The sequence below is a fragment of the Aotus nancymaae genome, unplaced genomic scaffold, assembly GCF_030222135.1.
Source record: "Aotus nancymaae isolate 86718 unplaced genomic scaffold, 86718_ANA_hifiasm-v0.15.2.pri h1tg000064l_1, whole genome shotgun sequence".
Classification (NCBI taxonomy): Eukaryota; Metazoa; Chordata; class Mammalia; order Primates; family Aotidae; genus Aotus; species Aotus nancymaae.
The window spans coordinates 29363534-29384948 of record NW_026988479.1 but is presented as its reverse complement, the minus strand read 5'-3'; the positions used below and the strand labels follow the sequence as shown (position 1 = coordinate 29384948).

The following is a 21415-nucleotide window of genomic DNA, read 5'->3' as shown; positions in this document are numbered from 1 at the left end:
CCTAATAAAAACATGCCACCCAGACAGTACAACCCAGGGACAGGTCTGCCAGCCTATACCCACATCTTTCCCTTCCATATGTGCAAAAATACCTCAATGTCCTCCTAATCCTCGAGCAAAGCCCATACATTTGAAGAGCTTTTGGACACCCCTGGCAAACTGTAGTGTTCTATTTGTAAGCAGGGCCAGGATTATTCTGGTGTCAGTGTCTGCTTCCACTCTAGTCCCTGATGCTGTCTGCACAAAGCTCTGGATCTTATTTCGAGAATTCATTTGCTCCAATTTTGTCTCCTACCCGAGGTCTCGACCCTTAGCTGAATTACAATTAGTTGCCCTGAGGATCCTGGAGGAGATTCATTTCAGAGGAAAATGCCTTCTGCTGGGCAGTACCAATCTAGCTTGTAGTTAGCATCTATGAATTTCAGCTCTGAGAACAGCCTCTGCTAATGTAGCCCAGAGAAATCTGTCTTGTAGGATGGTCCATATTTGCCATACTTCAGACAGGCCCTCTCCATAATTCTGAAATTGTTTCTCCCAAATCTCATTTTTAAAACAATCACTGCTGAGAAAGTTTTCCTACAAAGCCGCCTTGAGAATTTCTTCCTGAAACAAGAATGATTACTTTTCTGAAAAAAGCAGTTGCAAAACATGACAGCCGAGGTGCAAGACTGAGGGGCGTGAGGTGGGAGTTCTCCTCTAGGCTGGGTGCTTGATTGGTTGAGAAAAAGGGGCAGTGATCGGGGGTCTCGGTTTTCATTCTCATCTGTGAAATGGGACAGTATTATTTTTCTTCTCTATCTTTTTAGGATTTGGGAATGGCACTACATTGGATTAATATTTTTGCTTTCTGGAGAAACAGATGCACTTAAAGAATGACCTTCTTATGAATTGGTCATATCTTTTCTTTGTCAAGATTGTTACACTTTTTGTGGGGGAGAGGGGTTATTCTGTTGTCTTTACCACTGGGTACAACACTAAGGAAACTGGGATATTTAGAGGTGCAAACCATTATAGGTTAGGACTAACATGTCTGATGATGAATTCTTTAGCAAAAAGTATGCACTTTAATACAATGGGAAAGTAATTTATTAAGAAGTGCCCTTGAAAATAGAAAGGAATAATGCATTTCTGCAGATGTGTCACTTAACCAGCCGAGGTGAGGAGGCACAAGGCTGCACTGCGACCCAGATATGGGGTCTTGTCCCTCTTCTGCAATCAGCTAGTTGTGTGCTCCTGGTTACATCTGCCTACTGCTCCAGGCCTTGGGCTTCCCATCTGTAAAATGAGCAGGCTGTGTTAGAGTGGTTTTCACATATTTTTTTTAGCAGTGGAACTCCCCCTAGTAAACACTTTTTCAGAAAGTAAATACAGACCATGCCAGGAGAGGTACCTGAACCCCACTTGTGCCTATGAGGTTCTCCATACTCTCGTAGCATTTCCTGAGACCTCTCTGAGGCCTCTGCTGCTTTGAGGAGCAGGCACAAAGTCACTGACCTAGATGATCTTGAAATTCTTTTCTAACTGAACAAGGAGAGATGCTTGTTTTGAATCTGGCTGATGTCTGGTTTATTCCATCTCTGGAGGATGGACACCCTGTGATGCCCAGAGGTGGATCCTGCTGAGTGTTGCAAGCCCAACCCCAGGGCAGCTGATACTTCAGAAAAACAGGTTACAGGGACCTGAGCCTGAAAACACAGACGTGGGCCAGCATCAGTCCCTGCAGAAACTGCAGTGTCTTCCACAGCCACATCTGTCTCACCGGCGGAAGATGGCCCTGCTGCTGGTGATGGTTTTCTGTATGTGTGGGTAGCTGCCATACATTTCCTCCCTTCCTCCTCATACGTCTATTCACTCATTCACAAATATTTATTAATTACCACCTTCTAGACCACAAGTGGTCTAGTGGGGGAAGACTGTCAATGAATAAACAGCTCAAAAAATAGCCATGTAACTGTGCATGCAGCATGGTGAATAATGGTAGTGGTGGGGCCTAAATGACGATGGGATGAGGGCGGCCAGCTGTTGGAAGAGCTGGGAAGAGGGTGTTCAAGCAAAGGAAGAGCACAGGATCCTGAGGCAGGACACAGCATGGTGTGTGCTGTGCTCCAGGACAGAGAGCCCTGCTGTGGCTGGGTCTTTGCAGGGAGTGAGAGACTAAGTGCAGCCCTCACTGTCACTGCTGTGGCCCTGAGAAAGAGTGCAACAAGGAGCCTGCTCAGAGCAGGCAGCCTGTTCTTGAGGGAAGGCCAGGTGTTTGTCCCCAGGTGGCGGAGGCTGTTTATGCTGCAGAAAATCAATTAATCACTTGAGCAATTTGCTCATTTTTTTCCTTTTCTACTGCTCAGCTTTGAGCCCTTGGCCTGTGGGTGGCAGCCCATGCTGGGAGAAAGACGAGGTTGGGAGAGGAGACGGGGAAAGGGAAAGCAGAAGAGAGGGAGCAAGAGGCAGTAGTGGAGCCAGGGCCTGGGTGCTGAGTCCATAGGCCTAGGGGTGCCGCTCCATGGCCTGTGATTTTGGGCAAATTACTTAGCCTGGGCTCCTCATCTGAGACAAGGGACCCCAAGACTTCCCTCAGAGTCTGCTGTCAAGAATAAATGAGAGAATACATGGGCCTAGAATATTGAGGTTCTCCCCAAAATGGGGGTTGCTATTATTAAGAGAGGGGTGAAGGGACAAGAAGATAATTTAGGCTGAGGATGAGACCAGAGACCATTTGCTCAGTGTTTTACAGTTTGCAAAAATCTTCTTCCCTATAGAAAGGAAAGATGTACCTACACCCACACATCCGTCCTGTGCATGCTCCTCTGTACACTCATCCCTGACTCCCCTTCCTGCATACCAATCATAAGTAATGTCCACAACAGAAAAGATACCAAGCTCAGATGTCTATTTTTAATGTTCACTCTGTGCCAGGTACTGTCCTAAGCACTTGATAGACCTCTATTAACTCATTTGATGGTCACAGCCACCTAAGAGGTCATAGGTACTATTGTGATCCCATTTTATAGATGAAGGAACTAAAGCTCAGAGAGGTGAAGTGACTGGGTCAAGGTCACAGAGACAGTATGTGGCAGGGCCAGGATCAGAGACAGCCATTGCCAGGCTCTCTGCCCAACAGTTGGACGAGGAAGGCACACTCCCACCGTCAGCGGGCTCACAGTCCTCACTCTGCGGATATCGATAAATCTAGAGTGTGCTCGAGGCTTACCGTCAGTACTTCCAGGGTGGAAGTATTAAGAAAACTGAAGAACTGAGCTCTGCTCATTCATCAAACATGTATTAAGCACCTACTATATGCCTAAGGAGCTGGGGATCAGTGGTGAGCAAGACTAATATGGTGGTCCCTGCAATCAGAATAGACAGTCTAGTAGGGGAGACACACAACACACAAGTGTTCACACAAATACGTATTTTAATTCCACCTGTGATAAGTGATAAGAGAAAGGAAGAAAATGTAAAGGGTGGCATGAGAATGAGTATATGTCAAGAGTTAGGGAAGACTTTAGAGATAAGGTAAGAACTGAGTTAAATGTCTACACTCTCTCTCTCTCTCTTTCTCTCTCTCTACCTCTCTCTGAGGCCTCTGTACTAAAGGCATGTAAATACGAGTGTGGTATTAAAATGGGGCGATGGGCAGGTGAGCCACTCCTGAAACTGTCAGCTGCAATTATTCTGGAGTGCATGCATACTCCCTCTCTTCACTGCTTGTTAGTGCCTCTGCAGGAAGGTGAGAAGAGGAAATGGTTTCTCTTGATTTTGCTGCAATTGATGAAAGCTTTAATGCAAAGAAGGAGGCCAATGGATGAAGGGCAATTTCTTCTTGGATTTCACTTTTAGCCCTATCTCTGCATCCCAAGACAGATGCAGAGTTTTAGCCCTATCTCTGCATCCCAAGACAGATGCAGGTTCCACAGAGTGAGACTCACAGCTAAGAGGCTCTGTATGTAGCTAAGATCACATGCTTGGGGCCAGACAGACAGGTCACCACATTACCATCTGAGAACTATGTGACCAAAGGTAAGTCACTTAACTTCTCTGAATCTCAGTTTTCTCATCTGTAAAATGGTGTGGCAGAAACTGCAATCCCAGGTGGGCTTACTTGACATCTCCAATCCATTTCTCCCATTCCTAACTCACCAAAGAGGCCACAAACAAGAACACTCACATTCCCTGCCTCCCTTGCAGAGAGTGGTGCCCAGACGTCAGAGATCTGACTGAGAGTCTAAGGGACACTTTCCAGAATTAGAAGGCAAAGGCTTTGTGCCCTTTGCTCTCCATCCTTCTTCCTGCCTGAAAGGGAGACTTGCCAGAGGTACCATTTTGTGACCATGAGGATGATGAAGCAGAAAGAAAGAAACAGCCTGGTTCTTGGATGACAGCCCTGAGTAGCCAGTTGTACCAGTCCTGGATCTCCTGTTATGCAATATTTAACAAATAGATAGATAGAGACAGATAAGTGAATGAATCCTTACACTTCTTTGAGCTATGTTTGTCAAGTTTTTTTTTCCAGTTAATGCATTTCTAAACGGATACACAGGGGATAAAAATAGCAGCCACTTCATGAGTTGTGAGGATTAAATGAGAGAATGTGTGCACACTGCAAGGTCCAAGCATTCAGCCAATGATGGCCTATATGTTGACGTGCTAAAGAAGGGAAAACCTGCCATCCCTTTGGTTAGTCGCCAGATGAAGTGCAGTGGGTGGGAGGCTGGGTGGGTCAGATCCTACCTCGATCACTGAAGTCGTCGACCAGCACAATCTCAGCGACCAGCTCTGGGGGCGAGCGATTGAGCACACTGTGGACGGTGCGGAGGAGGGAGGACCAGCCCTCATTGTGGAAAGGGATGATGATGCTTGTGTTGGGAAGTGTCTCCAGGTAGCGCTTGCTGTTGCAGCTAGAGGGAAATACAAAGGGAGGCAGAGGGCAGGGTCAGCTCTCATCCTGCCAAGAGAACTCAGGCACAGGGTTTGGCTAACTACAAATCCCACGTCCTCTCCAGACTTTAGGGAATGAGTTAAATCCAGGGAGACCTTGGTAACACAGAAACTTCTACATGATGTCCCAAAGTCCTATCTCCAATCTCTGCATATACAGCACCCAGGGATATGTATAAAATACCTCCCTGACTTTGAATAGTCGTGATTTCATGTGGAGGACAGCCCTTCAGTAACACTGTGGCCTCTCTGTCCAGCTGTGATATTGTGATTTATAATAAGAACTAAAGACTTTGGTCTTTGTCCCTGGTTCCTGGCACAGAGCTTCTAAAACGTGTCATTTCCTAAGCAATAGGGGTGCTAGGAAAATCTTATGTTCTAATATTTTGTCTTTGACCCCAGTTCCTGACACAGAGCTCCTAAGCCTCTTGGCATTTTCTGGGTGATAGAGGCATCTTTTATTCTCATGAGGTGACTCTTGAGGGTTTCAGGAGGCGGGTTGGTCACCAGAAAGAACATGCCATGATTAGAAGCTCAGAACTTTCAGCCCCACCCTACCATCCTCCAGGAAGGGGACAGGAGCTGGGGATTGTGATGATAATCTATCATGCCTATGTGATGAGGCGTCCATAAGAATGTGGGAGGTCCTTCCCACAGATCCTGCCCTATGCAACTCTTCATCTGGCTGTTCATTTGTATCCTTTCTAATATCCTTCGTAATAAACTGGTAAACGTGTTCCACTGAGTTCTGTGAGCCACTCAGGAAGACAGTCAAATCCGAGGAGGGTGTTATTGGAACCAAAAAGCCAGCCGGTCAGACTTATCTGAGGTCTGGATTTGCAAATGGCATCTGAAGTTGGGGGGTGAGGGATGATCTTGTGAGACAAAGGCCTTTACCTGTGGGATCTGACTCTAACTCCAGGTAGATAGTGTCAGAATTGAATTGAATCACAGGACACCCAGCTGGTGTTGGAGAATTGCTTGTTGGGGGAGCTCCTGCTCCCTGCCCCACACATTTGGTCACAGAAGTGTTCTGTGTTTGCATGTGTGAGTAGAGAGGAAAAACAGTGAGTTTGTTTTTTCCTATTATACCCTCCTCTCCAATGGAGGAGAAACGATTTATCCATGAGTTTGGAAGAGTAAACTGAGCTTCAACGGCTCAGCGCCCCCTCTTTCCCTCCCTGGGCTCTGGTCTCCACCAGCCCCATGGTAAGCTTAGGGATGCAAGGCCCTACCCCTTGTTTGTCTTTCATACCATTATAACACCCAGAAGAATTAACATTCTTCCTTAATACCATCAAATATCTAGTTGGCATTCAAATTTCCCTGATCTTACGTCTTTTTATAGTTGGTTTGTTTAAAACAGGATCAAAACAAGGTCCACATACTGCATACAGCTCATGGGTCTCCTAAGTCTCTTTTATACATAAGTTGCCCTCCTTTTTTTTTTCCCCTTCAATTTGTTTGTTGAAGAAACTGGGCCATTTATCCTATAGGAGTTCCTATGGTCTGCATTTTGCTGCTTGCATCTCTGTGGTATCCTTTAAATCGTTCCTCTGTTCTCCTTTAGTTCTTGTTAACTGGTAGTTAGATCTATAAGCTTGACCTAATTCAATGAGCTATTCTGACAGCCTCTTCATAGGTGCTGGTGCAGGGATCCCTTAGGAGACACATTGTGTCCAGTTGTGTTTCCTTTTGTGATAATCGAGGCCCAAATATTTTATTTCATCAGGAGTTTGAAAAATGATCACATTCTAATCCTATTACTCTGTCTCCATTTACTAGCTGAACTTCTTCTCTAGAGAAAACTTTACCACATCAACTGTTTGTTCACCCCAAAGTAGAGGAAAGGCAGGGTAAGTTCTCAATTCTTTCCTGGCATCCTTCAAAGATGGTCAATTATGTTAACTTATAAATGGAAACATAATTAAGGTGTTTCAATCCAATGCAGTTACTACTCTTACTGGTTCCCAAAAAACCCATCTTTAGCCAAAAGGAGTCTTCTCAGGTTGGCTCCTAAGTCCTTTGGACATGATCAGAGTACTGATAGCTTCCTTGTTTTCTGATAAAAGATATGACAAGATTCCCCAGACTTAACTCGCATATTTCCTGCCCTAACCTGGAATAAGCCATTCTGCCAAGGAAACTTTAATCCTTAATATCATCAATATCACCATGCAGATGCTGCAATGGTGATATTGCAATAAGCACTAAGGGTGTTCCTTACTACTAGCTTGGTTACAGTTTCTATGCCTTTCCAGTGGTCAGACTACAAATATATTTTATTTTTTATTTTTTGAGACAGGGTCTCACTCTGTCACCCAGGCTAGAGTGCAGTGGCATGATCTTGGCTCACTGCAACCTCCACTTCCCAGGCTCACGCCATCCCACCTAAGCCTCCTGAGTAGCTAAGACTACAGTTGTACACCACCACGCCTGGTTAATTTTTGTATTTTTTGTAGAGATGAGGTTTCGCCAAGTTGCCCAGGCTGGTACAAAGATATTTTAAACAATACATTATGAGTTTAAGCAGAAATTTTATATTTAACATCTAGAATTACTGAGTTCTACTGAACTTGAATTTTATATTGTATCTCCTTTGTATTGAGATATCATTCACATACTATAAAAGTTACTCTTTTATAATTTAGTAGTTCTTAATATATTCACAGAGTTGTGCAACTATAACTACTGTCTAATTCCATAACATTTTCATCACTCCCAAAGAAACCCTGTGTGTACCAGTGATCATTCCTCATCTTCCCCTCCTGCCAGCTAGCTGCTAGCAATCTCTAATCTGCTTTCTGTGTTCACGGATTTTCCTATCCTGGACATTTTATATGAATGGATTATATTTGAGGCTTTTTGTGTCTGGCTACACTTAGTGTAATGTTTTCAAAGTTCATCCATGTTTTAGCATGCATCAGTGCTTCATTTCTTTTTCATAGCTGAAAAATAGCCCATTGTATGAATTCACCACATTTTATTTATCCATTCATCAATTAATGGATATTTGGGCTATTTCCCCCTTTTGGCTATTATAAATAATACTGCAATGAACATTCATGTGTAAGTTTTTACGTAGATATGTTTTCAATTCTATGGGTACATAGCAAACAGTGGAACTGCTGGGTCAAAGTAATTTCATTTTTAACTTTGTAAGGACCTGTCAAATGGTTTTCCAAAGTGATAGCATCATTTCACATTCTCACCAGCAATATGAAATGAGATTTCCAATTTCTACACAGCCTTACCAATGCTTGCTATTGTCCATCTTTTTGATCACAGCCATCCTAGTGAGTGTGAAGTGGTATCTCCTTATGGTTTGATTTCTATTTCCCTAATGACTAATGATGTTGAGTATCTTTTCATATGCCTATTGGCCATTTATACATCTTCTCTGGAAAAATGGCTAGTAAATGTATATTTTATTTTCAGATTTTTTTTTGGTAGTCAATGTACAGAAATACAATTGATTTTTGTATCCTGCAATCTTGCTGAGCACATTTGTTAGCTCTAATAATTTTGTATGTATTCCTTAGAATTTCCTATGTACAAGATAATATCATCTACAAATAAAGAAAATTTTACTTGTTCCTTTCCAATATAGATGCCTTTTTATTTCTTTTTCTTGTCTTATTGTCTTGACTAGTGACTCCAGTACAATGTTAAACAGAAGGCAAGAGCAGTCATCCTTATCTTCTTCCTGATCTTGGGAGGAAAAGCTTTCAGTCTCTCTCAGTAGGTAAGATGTTAGTGTGGGCTTTTCACAGATGCACTTTATCAGCTTGAGGCAGTTCCCTTCTATTCCTGATTTGCTGAGTGTTTTAATCCTGAAAAAAGAAGTGTTGGATTTTGTCAAAATTTTTTTTTTTTTGCATCTACTGAGATGATTATGTAAGTTCTGTCCTTATTTTATTAATATGATGTAGTTCCACTGATTTTCATATGCTAAACCAGTCTTGCATTCCTGCAATATCCTACTTGGTCATGGTGTATAATCTTTCTTACATATTGCTGAATTTGGTTTGCTAGTATTTTGTTGAGAATTTTTGCATCAATACTCCTAAGGGTCTATAGTTTTCTTATTATGCCTTTGTCTGATTTTATTGTATCTCTTTCATTAAAAATATAAATTCTTAACATTAATATAGCTACTTATTTGCTTTTTTCTACAATATATAATGGTTTCAGAGAACAATACTAATATTATGGCTAACAATATGATTACAGAAAAGTTAAGCTATTTGTCTCTAGCATATATGGAACTAGGAATCTACAGTCAAATTTTTATGTTTTTAAGCCACTTGAAATAATTCCTCTCTGTATAGTTAAGCCACTAACTCATACACATTGGGCTCATTTATTTCGTTTAGCTCTTTATTTTTAGGGATTGCTTTCTGCATTTAATTTTGACTTAATCTTGTTTTTATAATTTTATTAAATATTTACATGGTTCCCAAGTCAAATCTAAAAATCAGGTAATTCAAAGATTTCTGGCTTTTATCTCTACACCCTCCATCTGTTTTTTCCTTCCTTCTAGGACTGAGTTTTATTTTATGGTTGATTCTTGCATTCTTTCTTTCTAAGCAAGTCTATTTGGTCACACCAAGACCATTTTACAGAAATAAAGTTTATCAATTTGCTTTAAATAAGCTCTAAGATTTAGCCTTAGGTGGGAAAAGGAATAAGAGGAGGGCAGCAACTTACTGAGTTCTAAAACAGTGATTCTGAAAGTGGTAGCATCACCCGGGAGCTTGTTAGAAATGCAGATTCTCTGGTCACCCCAGACCACTTGAATCAGAAATTTTCAGGGTGGGGTCCAGCAATTTTTCTTTTATCAAGTTCCCGGGGTGACTTTGACGCCCACTCAAATTTGAGAATCATTACCCCAAAATATTCACATTCATAACTGGTAGAGACTGGGAACAGATCTTGAGGTGAAAAATTGTATTTTGATGGCTTCTTGGGGAGCACTCTGGGAGATTCACCTGTAAGGAGGTGAGACAGGCAGAGAAGTGAGGATGAAGCTGCTCCCATGTGGCTGCATTTGAGCCCCCCCTGCCCATTTTACCAGGAACTCTATAGCTGAGAAGGCCTTTCTAAGTGGTCCTAGAGTGAGAGTGAGACAAGGTGCCTGGCCTTTATATCCAAGCCTGAATTAATCATTAGGAGGGGCGATAACCTTGAGCAAGGCCGTCTAGGGCAATTCCCAGTGGGAACCACAGCTGTAAGGTGCCCACTGCCCCACCTGCCAGCATCTGGGGACACTGCATCTGTGCAGAGTGCTGCCTTCTCACTCCAACACTGACAGAACCCCAAATGGAAGGCATTATTATCTTCCCCATGTTACACACAATGAGCCTGAAGCACAGAGACGGTGTAGAAATGTAGGCAGTCATACAACTAGTAACAGTAGGCTCTGAACCTGGTATTCGCCCCAGAACCTGCCTTCTCAACCATGAGGCTAACAGCCACTGGCCGCTTTCGCATCCAAATTTTCACAAGAGCCCCAGGGAGCAGGTAAAGTAGGGCTTCCATTCCCATTTCACAGAAGGCGCTGAGGCTCAAGGCCGAGGAGACGGCCCCCCAGGGGAAGGTGGAATTCCCAGTGCTGCAGCACTCCACAGCGTAACACAGCTCTGCCTCTGTGATGGTGCTTGAAGCACCGAACATTGGAGGGGGTGGTAGCAGTGTTCTGCTTGCCACACCTGGTTTCAGTAACTGACAGGATCTCAGGTAATGCTCAAAACAAGCCTGTGAGGAGGAAGGGACACAAGGAGGCTCAGCGAGGCGAAGGAACCTGCTGAGGCAGAGAAGCACCAAAAATGGGCTTCCTCTTGGTTCCCTGAATGTGAGCAGGGCTTCCCCTGACTTCTCTGTCCACACCTGCCCCCTCAAATACATCACCTGACTGCCCGGCTGGCTGCTCCTCACACCTCCACATCCTAGCTTGAAGGTTGCCTCCTCAGAGAAGTCTTTCTCAGCCCCTGCTTCCCCAGCTGTAGCTAGGTTCCTCCTGATATTCCATGGCAAAGATTAGCCAAAACTATGGTCCAAAGGCCAAATCCAGCAGCCTGTTTTTGTGTCACCCTCAAGCTAAAATGACTTTTACATTTTTTTTTGTGATGGGGTCTTGCTCTATTGTCCAGGCTGGAGTGTAGTTGTGCTATCATAGCTTACTGCAGTTTTAAACTCCTGGGTTCAAGTGATCCTCCCACCTCGGCCTCCTGAGTAGCTGGGACTATAGGTGGGTGCTAACATACAAATCAAAGTAAACTATGCAATAGAGACCCCATGTGGCCCTCAAAGCCCGTAACATTTACTACCTGGCCCTTTACAGAAAAAGTCTGCTGAGCCCTATTCTGTCTCCTAGCACCCTATTCTTTTCTTCATTGCACTTTATATATACACATATTTTCATTTCACAGAGAAGGTGTTTACTTCTCTACCTCTCTGTCTTCTTCCCTAGAATGTAAGCTCCATGACGAGGGAAATAACCCCATTATGCATAGCCTAACACAGTACCAGGCACACTGTCTGTGATCAGTAAGTATTTGCTGAATGAATAAATGACCCCAGAGTTCACCTTCAGTCTTTTTATACCATACCCCAAGTTCTTTCGTCTACATGTCTCTTGCTTTCTAGCTGCAGGGCAGTGTGATTCTCCTGCAGGAAATGCTCCTGCCCTTGCTGCAGGGAGGCCAGAGTCCAGGCTTGAGGGAGTGTCTCAGGAATTGCACCAACACAGTGAGCTCTGGCTGAGGACATTGGCTCCTTTGGGAGGATAGGGGATTTTCCCAGGGCCCAGAAGAGGGAACCTGAGGACCAGGCAGGCTCAGAAAGAACAATTGCCCACCTGTGTCTCCAGTCAGAAGCCAGGTGTGGCAGGCAGAGTAGCAGCCCCCAAGGATGGCCACGCCTTAATTCCCGACCCTCTGAACATGTTTACCTTACACTGCAAAAGGGTCCTTGCAGACATGATTGACGTTAAGGACCTGGAGATGGGTTTGAGGTGCCAGGATTATCCAGGTAGGTCCAATGTAATCACAAGGGGTCTTTAGAAGCAGAGAACCTTTCTGTCTACATTAAAAGATGAGACAGAAGAAGCAGAGATTTGAACTATGAGAGGGGCTCCACCCACGATTGCTGGCTCTGAAGATGGAGGAAAGGGGTCATGAGGCCAGGAAGGTGGGCAGCCCTTAGCAGCTGGGAAGAGTCCTCAGCTGATAGACAGTCAGGGAACAGGAGCCTCGTCTTCAACCCAGACAAGCAAGGTTCCCCTAGAGCCTCCAGAAAGGAAGGTGACCCTGCCACTGACACCTTGATTTTAGCCTGGGGAGACCCATGCATGTTGGACTTTTGACCTACAGAACTGTGAGAATACCTCTGTGTTGCTTAAAATGGTAAGAATACATTATGTGTTGTGTTGTTTAAGCTTCCAGATTCATGGTAATTTGTTATGGCAGCTATAGAAAACAAATACAAGAGTGGTCGTCCTTGATACCCTTTTGCCCAGGGTGTAAACATTATTTGCAAACACTTAAAAAGTGGAGGATTACACACAAAACCCCTCATTTCTGGTTTTTCTTAATCTTGGGAAACACTGACTTCAGAGTCTCACGCAACAGCAGTGGGCTGGAGGTGACAGTGGGTGCCCTTCTCTAGGGGGCAGGTGCTCTCCAGACACTTCAGTTCTCCACACTTCCCACAACCTCACACCTGGGCAGCTTCAGCTGTTTCATTCCCTTATGTGAGCTCCCAGGTCCCTGGAGATGCTGGAATCTGAGAGCCTGGAAGTAAAAACCATCAAGGGAAGGGGCTCCAGAGACTGGTAACAAGTTCTGGAGGTGGCCAGGTGCAGTGGCTCAAACCTGTAATCCCAGCATTTTGGGAGGCTGAGGCAGGAGGATCACTTGAGCTCATGAGTTTGAGATAGCCTAAGCAATATAGTGAGACCTCATCTACAAAAATTAAAACAAAAAACAGCCGGGTATATTGGTGGGCACCTGTAGTTCTAGCTACTTGGGAGGCTGAGGAAGGAGGATCATTTGAGCCTGGGAGGCAGAGATTGCAGTTAGTCAAGATTGTGCCACCGTACTCTGGGTGACAGAGCAAGACTCTGTCTCAAGGTGAAAAAACAACTTGTGATATCTCAGGGCAATATATGTAACAACAAAATCTCTTTGTATGCCACTGCAGTCTACTGTTCAACTGTCAAAATGGGCAGGAGTCTTTCTGCAACTTACTTTGAAATGCAACGAAAAGTATAGTGGACTGGGGGGTGGAGAGAGGGCTGGATGGAGATGTGATCAAGTAAGTAAACCAATGCTAATTATGGAATGTGGTGGGAATATGGGTGTTTACCATATAATTCTTTCAACTTTCCTTACGTCTGAAAATTTTCAGAACGAAATGTTGGGGGGAAAAACAGGTCAGAGTCCAAAAACTTCTTAGTTTTTGTACCTCTTCTAGAGACACCAAAGGAAACTGTGGGAGGCAGATATGACCTTGCCCTGACTTAACCCTTGCAGTCCTGGCAGGAAGGAACCCTTGGCAGTCTGGCAGAGAGCTCATTCCATCTGTGTGAACAAAACTCCCCTGATTCCAGTGGTCCAGTTCTGATGGAAAAGTCAGCCTCTCTCCCTTTGGGACCTTCCAGACTTCCTTCACATCCTCTCTTGCTCTTCCATCTTGCTAGCCTCTTTTTATCCAGTCCCCACACAGCCCTTCTCTGCCCCCTCCCCTCCTCTCTAATCCTTTTGATCATTTCAGCCAGCATCCTCTGGGAACCTGCTCCAACTTCATTATGTTGGCCTTCACAAATAAATGAAAGCACCCCGTCCTAAAAATCCCTTTTCCTTAACTCGGTTGAATCCTTTGCGGCCAAGAAAGACTGGTGATATCTGGTTTTCTACAAAAGTTCCTGCCTTAACATCTAATTTCACAGGAGGCTTGCTTGATTGAAGCAGGGTTGGGGGTGGGGGGGCGGTGTTAGCTGTAATAAATTGCCTGGGGTCCACAGGTGAAATACAATATAGCTATTACACAGCAGAAAGCCCTTACTCACTCCAAGCCAGAGGTAGGCTCATAGCCTGCCAGTAGACACACAAACACCATCACGCATTAAGGGAAGTAGACAAAACCACAATAGACTAAATTCACTTCTAATTTAATCCAATCATGGAATTAAAGATCATTCAGAACTCAAATAAAAGGCTCAGCTTGGATCACAGCCCTGAACGTGTGCCTTTCTTTTTAAGTTTTTTTGATCTCTCTTTCTCTCTCTCCTCTATCCAGCCATTCATTTTCTAAATAAACACAAAACTTAAATTCGACTTTTGCCATGAGCACTAGTCATTAGTTTGTTCCCAGCTTAGTAGAGTTTCTTTGATTAAATAAAAAATTGTGTGACCTGCTCAAATTAATCTCTCCAGTATCCAGCAGGGTACCTGGTTCTAGAGACCTGCCCACAAGCCACCTTCCAGTTGAGAGCCCAAGCAAAGCCCCTTTTCTCTGCCTCTTGTTTGGCTGCAGATTACAGCAGACAAAGGGGACCCAGGGACAGCACAGAAAAAAATAGAAAGCCGCCACTCACACCAGTGGCACCCCCATCTTAGCAGCCCCACTTAAGACTTGTCTAACTTGTTATGTTTTAGGATCTCAACACTGGATGGTGGAGTGTGCCCTGTTCTTTTGAGTATGATAAACAAGAAGCATCCTTTCATCCACATGTCTTCAGAAAGCAGCCACAGGAAAAGGGGCCTAGGGCACTGCTCCCATTGCAAAGAGGCTGGGCATGGCTACCACTATGGGCCAGGCAACAGTAACCTTTGCTTCCTCATGGCTTATCATGCCTGACAGTTTAGAGAGCACTTTTCCTTCTCTCTCCTCTAATCTGTGCCATATTCAAATGAGGGAGATGAAGCAGGGAGTGTTAACCCCATTTTCCAGATGAAGAAAATGGAGCTCAGAGGGGCAAATGACTTGGATTCAGGCCTCAAATCCAGGTAGTATTTATTTAAAACAATACTTTTTAAAATATTTCAAAAGTGATCGTTGCACAAAAGTCTGGAAGACATAGAGAGGCTCAAAGGAAAACTGACAATAGCAAACATACTGCCCTGCCACTGACATGTGGGGCTGACCTCTGCTCAACATTCGGGATGTGTCCTCTCTGTGTTCTCCTCTGCACGCGTGTATTTGTTTTTACAACATGGTATGCAGCAATAAACTCTTCTGTGTCCTCCCTCTGTTCCCCTCAGCCCAGATGGCACCCAGGTCTTTATGAGCTTTTAGGTACAGTGTGGCCTCCTGAGGTGCTTGGAAGAGTCTCTCTGGGGTCCGGACTGGGCAGAGTGATGCCTCAGCAGAGGGTCAAAGTAATGGCACTTTGAAACTTCCAGCATATAACCTCAGTGTGGAGGCCCTCTTGACTCAATACTTCTGACCCCAAAAGGTACTGTGAAAGAAGAAACTTCTGTGGAGTTTAGAATCTTACAACTCAGAGTTGGTGGAAACCTTTTCTCTCTTGCAAAAGCACTTTCATTGCCCTTTGGTTTACAGTCTGATTGGGTCCCAACCTTGACTAAGCAAAGCTTAGTGAGAGGTGTACAGCCCAGGGACAAAGAGACACAGCTGGGGATGTTCACTGACACACATTGAAATAGTGAAAAGAACAGAAACAGTGAATGTCCACCAACAGGGGAAGATTAAATAAAGGATGAAAAATTCAAACTATGGAATACTGATAAGCAGTTAAAAAATAAGGCAGAAGGTGACAATGACAATAATAGAAAACATCTGTTGAGGATTTCCAATATGCCAGACAGTGCTGTAGGCACTTAATATGCATTAAGTCATTTAATTGTCAAAATAATCTTACAGTGTAGGGAATATAATTCTCATTACAAAGAGGAAGAAACAAGCTAGAGAAGAAACTTGCCTACGGTCAAATAGCTGGTAAGAAATGAAGCCCAGATTTAAACCCATCTGTCATTAATATATATTAGTATTTTATAGGGCTAATTTACTAATCTTATTAATTGTATCAGCAAAAAATAAGAATGACTAGGTAAAAAACAAATACTGAGGAAACTAAGTAGGTGTTGGAATTGGTGGCTTCTAAGAGCCTTTGCTCTGCCATGCAACAATCCAAGTCAACAATTCATGCAACTGAGCTCCCAGCTGGATCTCAGTTTCCCTTTATGTCAATGAGGGAATGGGCAAGTCTGCATTCTTTCTCTTTCTCTTGGTAGCAGCAACCTGATTTTTCTTGGGGAATCTCGTACACCCGACCTGTGTAGGGCTGGGGTAGAGCTGACTCCTCTCTTGCCTTGAGGGTGGGCAAAGGAGCCTGGCTTAGCCAGACACAACTCACCTCTCCAGCCCTGTTACAAGTAGGAAAGGTACCTGTAAGTCAGAGAAGGTCTTTGCTGAGATAACTGGGAAAGACGTAAGCTCTTTTCTGTTGACATTGAACATGGGAGGATATACATCTGGTCTGCCTGGGGCAACCATGTGGACTGTTCCTTGCCTCAGAATGAAGTTAACAGAGTGGAAAACAAAGCCAAGAGTAGGAGAGAAAGATTCCTAGTGGCATCAGCTGGGGACCTGGATCCATCTGTGGTTGAAGCCAAGGACTATTCTTGGCTTTTTCAGTTATATGAACCATAACATTTTCTTAAGTCAGCTTGAGTTAGGTTTTTGTCACTTGCAAGTAGAAGAATCTTTGCTGATATAAGTAGATACTCTCTGGGTACATTCAGTCAAATGAATCTGTTTTGGACCCAGTGATGGCTTCTGAGGGACAAAGAGGTACAACTGTTGCCCAGACTTTACCTCTGATCTGAAGTGGGCAGGCTCTCTCTGCTGTAGGGGAACTTTGCTTATTCACTGACCAGGAGAAAGTGACCTGGGCAGAGGGCCATAATGGGATTGGGAGGAAACGGAAATAACTCAGCTTGTTTGTGACCCAACAGCCCCTAATTTAACATTCCCTAAAGGATTCTGAGATCTTGGGACACAAAGACATATATAATATACTAAGATGTACCACCAGAGGTTAATGCTGGAGCACTAGAAAATAAAGGTCAAAATACAAGAGAGGCATTTCAAACATCTTCTCTCTGAGTTAACTTTGAAATAGAACAATCCAATCATTTAAAAGGGAACTACAAGAAACATTCAATTCCCTAGCATGGGATACCATCCACAGACCAAACTGAAATGCAAGTCAGTTGAACAAACCCAGTGCCTTAGTGCCTAAGGGAGTAAGAATGCTCTGGAACTGGGTTCAAATCCTAACTCTGCTCCTTTGCAGCTGTGAGACCCCGGCAAGTTCCTCTCATGCTGAGCCTCAGTTTTCTTATCTAAGGAATAGGGATTGTAACACCATGAGAATGTCATGAGAACCAGGTGAGACAGTACATTTAAAACAGCCATGTGGAGGGATAAGAAGCTGGCTGTTCTTGGGGATGGGTAAATGTGGAGGACAACTCAGAGCAAAGATTTCACAGCTCCTGATTTCAGTTCTCTCAGAATCAGAGCTGGCCACCCAGGAAGGGCATGGGGCTTTGGCAAGGCTTCACAGAAGAGTTCTGCTCTAGTAGACAAGAATCCCACTCTTGGTACCTCAGGCTTTGGCCAGCTCATGACTCAAAACTTTCTCATTAGCTCACTCCCTTGCATCAGGTATTCAAGAAATGTAATACACTGAGCACTTATCATGTGACAGACACCATGCTAAGCCCTGGAATTACAATAGCAGGAAACAAGCTATTGTTCCTGTCCCGTGGGATACAGAGTCTAATCAGGGTTGTAGGGGATAGGCAAATAACATAAACAGTAATAAATTATGATAATTTCCTGTGTATGGCTGTGAGGTGACAGCAAAATGAAAACAGCCTAGAAAGGAATGGACTGAAGTATTATCAGTGTCATAGCTTCATGCCCAGGCCTGTGCCTTGCCATCAACAAGCAGGCCATGAATAGTTGCTGGGTTGAATTGGAGTTGGAAGGGGCTTCGTCCAACTCTTCTGTTTTCCAAGTAAGGTAGTGAGGCTTAGAGGAGCTGCTTGGTGATCCCAAACCACATGGCCAGCTGGGAGGTGGACCTGGCTCCTCAGTTTAGTCTCAACACAAAGAGAAAATCTTTTGGAGACCCTGGATGTAAATAACAAATCTAAATCAGACACAGTTTCAAGGAAACAATGTCTGCCATCATGTTCCAAGTGCTGCCTGTTGGCTTGGCAAGTCCATGGGGGGCTGACCACACAGCCTAGAGAAGTAGAATCTTCAAGAAGATTCAATGAACTTCAGCAACTACAAATTCCCACTAATAAAAATATGGATGCCCTAAATATGCTTGCTCATGCCCATTCAATGTTCGTTCTCTTTTCTCAGAAGTAGTTTGGTGTGGACTTGGAGCCAAAAAGACGAAAGGTTATTAGCTATATAACCTTGGACAAGTTATCAAGCACCTCCTTAGTTTCTTCCTTTATGAAATGGACATGTAGGTTTGAGCTGAGAACTGAATAAGAAAGAACATGTTGGTGCCCTGTAAACATGAGAGTCATCAGGTACCATCTTGATACAACAAGGAACATACATGCTGATTAGACATAATATCTTGTCCATGCCTTCCCTTCTGACAGAAATGACCAAGCCCACAGCCCTGGCTGAAGAAGGAGCCCTGGGTGTGCTCTATGAATGCCCCTTACCTGGCCACAGTTGCTTAGGGTAGAAGCAGGGTTCTGACTCACAGGCAGCCAATCCATTGATTTGCCAGGGGTCAATGGCCTTGCAAGAAATCTGTGCCCAAATGAGGCCCATCAGACTACTCAAATTCTCTTTCTTGAAGACACAACCTTGATGTATGGAAAGGGTATCACAGAATTAATGAGGGGAGCAGACAGAGCTACACAGAGGAGAGTTAAGGCTTCTTAATGGTGGAATCCAGAAATTCCTGGTGCTGAGGAGATCATATGAGAACCTGGAGGCCAGCGTTGGAAAGATCTCTCGTTTCAGGCACTGGGAGGCCTGTCTGTGCTGTGGCTCCACCTCCTTCCCCTAGGGGCTTGGCAGTGTAGCCTTTCTCACATCCCACCTACACAACATTCCCATTTCCCTCTACTGCCCGTGATTCCTTGCATGGGATGCCCCATTAGTTGAGGTAACCTTGAAGTCAAAGAAGTCTGTTCTATCTCTAGATCCATTCCCTGAATTAAAAAACCAAGAGTAAGCATCCAAAAGATGTAGTAGAGCTGAATCAATTATTCTTATTTTTTCTTTTTGATTGTGAAAATAATTGGATTCTTTTAGAATTAAGATTTCTAAACTTCAGAAGTATCACTGAAAGGAAATCTGGACTTCCAGGTCATAGACAGTGAGACTGCTCAGACACACTGTTCTACATGATTTGCAATGCCCGATCAACACTGAACCAACTGGGCCACCGTGACATTAAGAGCAATTACTTGTGGCTCACAGCACTTCACCACCTCTATGTTCTGCACATTGTGGCAAATTACTCTTCAGTGATTACAGGGGTTAGTTCTTTTTTTTTTTTGAGATGGAGTGTCGCTCTTGTTGCCCTGGCTGGAGTGCGATGGTACGATCTCTGCTCACCGCAAACTTCGCTTCCCGGGTTCAAGTGATTCTCCTGCCTCAGCCTCATGAGTAGCTGGGATTACAGGCATGTGCCCCTACGCCTGGCTAATTTTGTATTTTTAGTAGAGATGGGGTTTCTCCAGGCTGGTCTTGAACTTCCGACCTCAGGTGATCTGCCCGCCTCAGTCTCCCAAAGAGCTGAGATTACAGGCGTGAGCCACTGCGCCCGGCCTAGATTTTGTTTTTTTAAGGAAATTATTATTTTAAAAATTGTTGTCAAGTGACTCTTGTTTGAAAGCTTTTAGTGCTCGGACTCCTAGGTAAACAATCATCTTCTGGAAATGGGTACCACTTATCACTTTCTCATGGTAACCAAATCCAGCATACCCTCCTTTGCCAAGCAGATGACAATTTTGGATTTTTCCCCTAACCAGATGGAGCTGGTTGGGAGCTGGTTTGTATGTTGTGGGAGGCGGGGAGGCAGGTAGGCAGAAGCCAGTATCTCTTTAGGTTGAAGATCAAGGCAGAAGGCCAATGACCATTCCCAGGCCACGTACACAGCTTCAACCTGAAAGGCCAATCAGAAGCAATGAATACTAAGTCTGGAAAGCCTGACTCTTATCTCGTTTATGCTCCTTGGTTTAAAGATGAAGGAACTGAGGGCTAGAATGAGGAGGGACATTCCCAGGGTCACAGAGTGAGATAGCATATCCACATCTCAAACAGTGGCCCTCGGTCCAAGGGCAATAATTCTAGGAAGGGCACTTCCTTGGGATGCAATTACAGGTGTGGTGATGGAGCGGATAGGCTGAAGAGACACTTGGATCTGGGTTCAAATCTCACGTCTGTCACTTGGCAACTGGGTCATGTTGGGAAAGTCATAACCTCCTGGAGATATATTTCTCCTTGGGTAAAATACATCTTTCCTATTAAGGCTGTCACAAGGAATGAAAGAGGTGCCATATGTGAATGCACCTGGTACAGCATCTGGCATGTAAATTTAGTTTCCACTTTACAGAGGCCACAGTATAGGTCATTTTCTAGAAAATGGTGTAAGTTCAAAATTCTGGGATTTATTTCCTCTCTCTTCTACGAAAAGGACATTCCTTTAAAATACAACATTCTCAGAAAGACTGTGTCCAGTGGTCTTAGAGCCACCAAGAAAGTGACTCAGTGGAAGTCAGAGACAGCTCCACCAGAATAAGAGGCAGAAACTTGAGTCTTCGTGGGTAGAGTGTGAAAAGCCCCTGTTCCCTTTCCCCATCCTCCCTAGAGATGCAGACTTAGGCCCTCTCTTGACATTGTAAGCCTCTTTTCTCAGCTCAAGGCTTAGCTCTCCAGCCCTCCTCTACCCTCCTCTGGGGGATGAGAGAGGCACCAGCTTTCTCTTTAACACAGTCTGGCTGGAATCAGAGGAGCCAAAAGATTACCGTGACAACATGGGCCAAGACTGACATCTTTATGAAGGCCCTTTGCCATTCAGGGGAAGCTTTGCTGAGAGCCAGCCAAACCCACCTGCTAGTCCCTCTCTTCAACAGACAGCTAAGAGACACACAGAGGTTTATTCTTATTATTCATATTACTAATTATAAACCTCAGCAGTATCAGTTTGTCACTAGTTGTACACCCCCAGACTAAGACCAGAAATGTCAGATACAAGGAATGTTTAAAGAACCTTGGTTTGTGCTGTCTTTTCTTTCCTTTTGAACTTACATTTTGGGAACTGTTTTATTCAGGTCACATCTAGTTTAAAGATGATTATAAAAACAATAACTTTTTTTTTGTGCTAGAGTCTTACTCTGTCACCCAGGCTAGAGTGTGGTGATATGATTTCAGATCACTGCAATCTCCACCTCCCAGGTTCAAGCAA

The 21415-nt window shown here is 44.1% G+C and overlaps 1 protein-coding gene across 4 annotated transcripts in view; it reads right to left on the bottom strand.

Moving 5' to 3' along the window:
- GALNT10 (polypeptide N-acetylgalactosaminyltransferase 10) overlaps positions 1-21415 on the bottom strand; it is a 230473-nt gene that overhangs the window by 84072 nt on the left and 124986 nt on the right. For all 4 annotated transcript variants that reach the window (XM_064366544.1, XM_012455784.2, XM_012456468.2 and 1 more), the window contains exon 4: positions 4729-4895. In XM_064366544.1, the coding sequence (XP_064222614.1) occupies positions 4729-4895 (167 nt within the window). The remainder of the gene's footprint in view (positions 1-4728; positions 4896-21415) is intronic.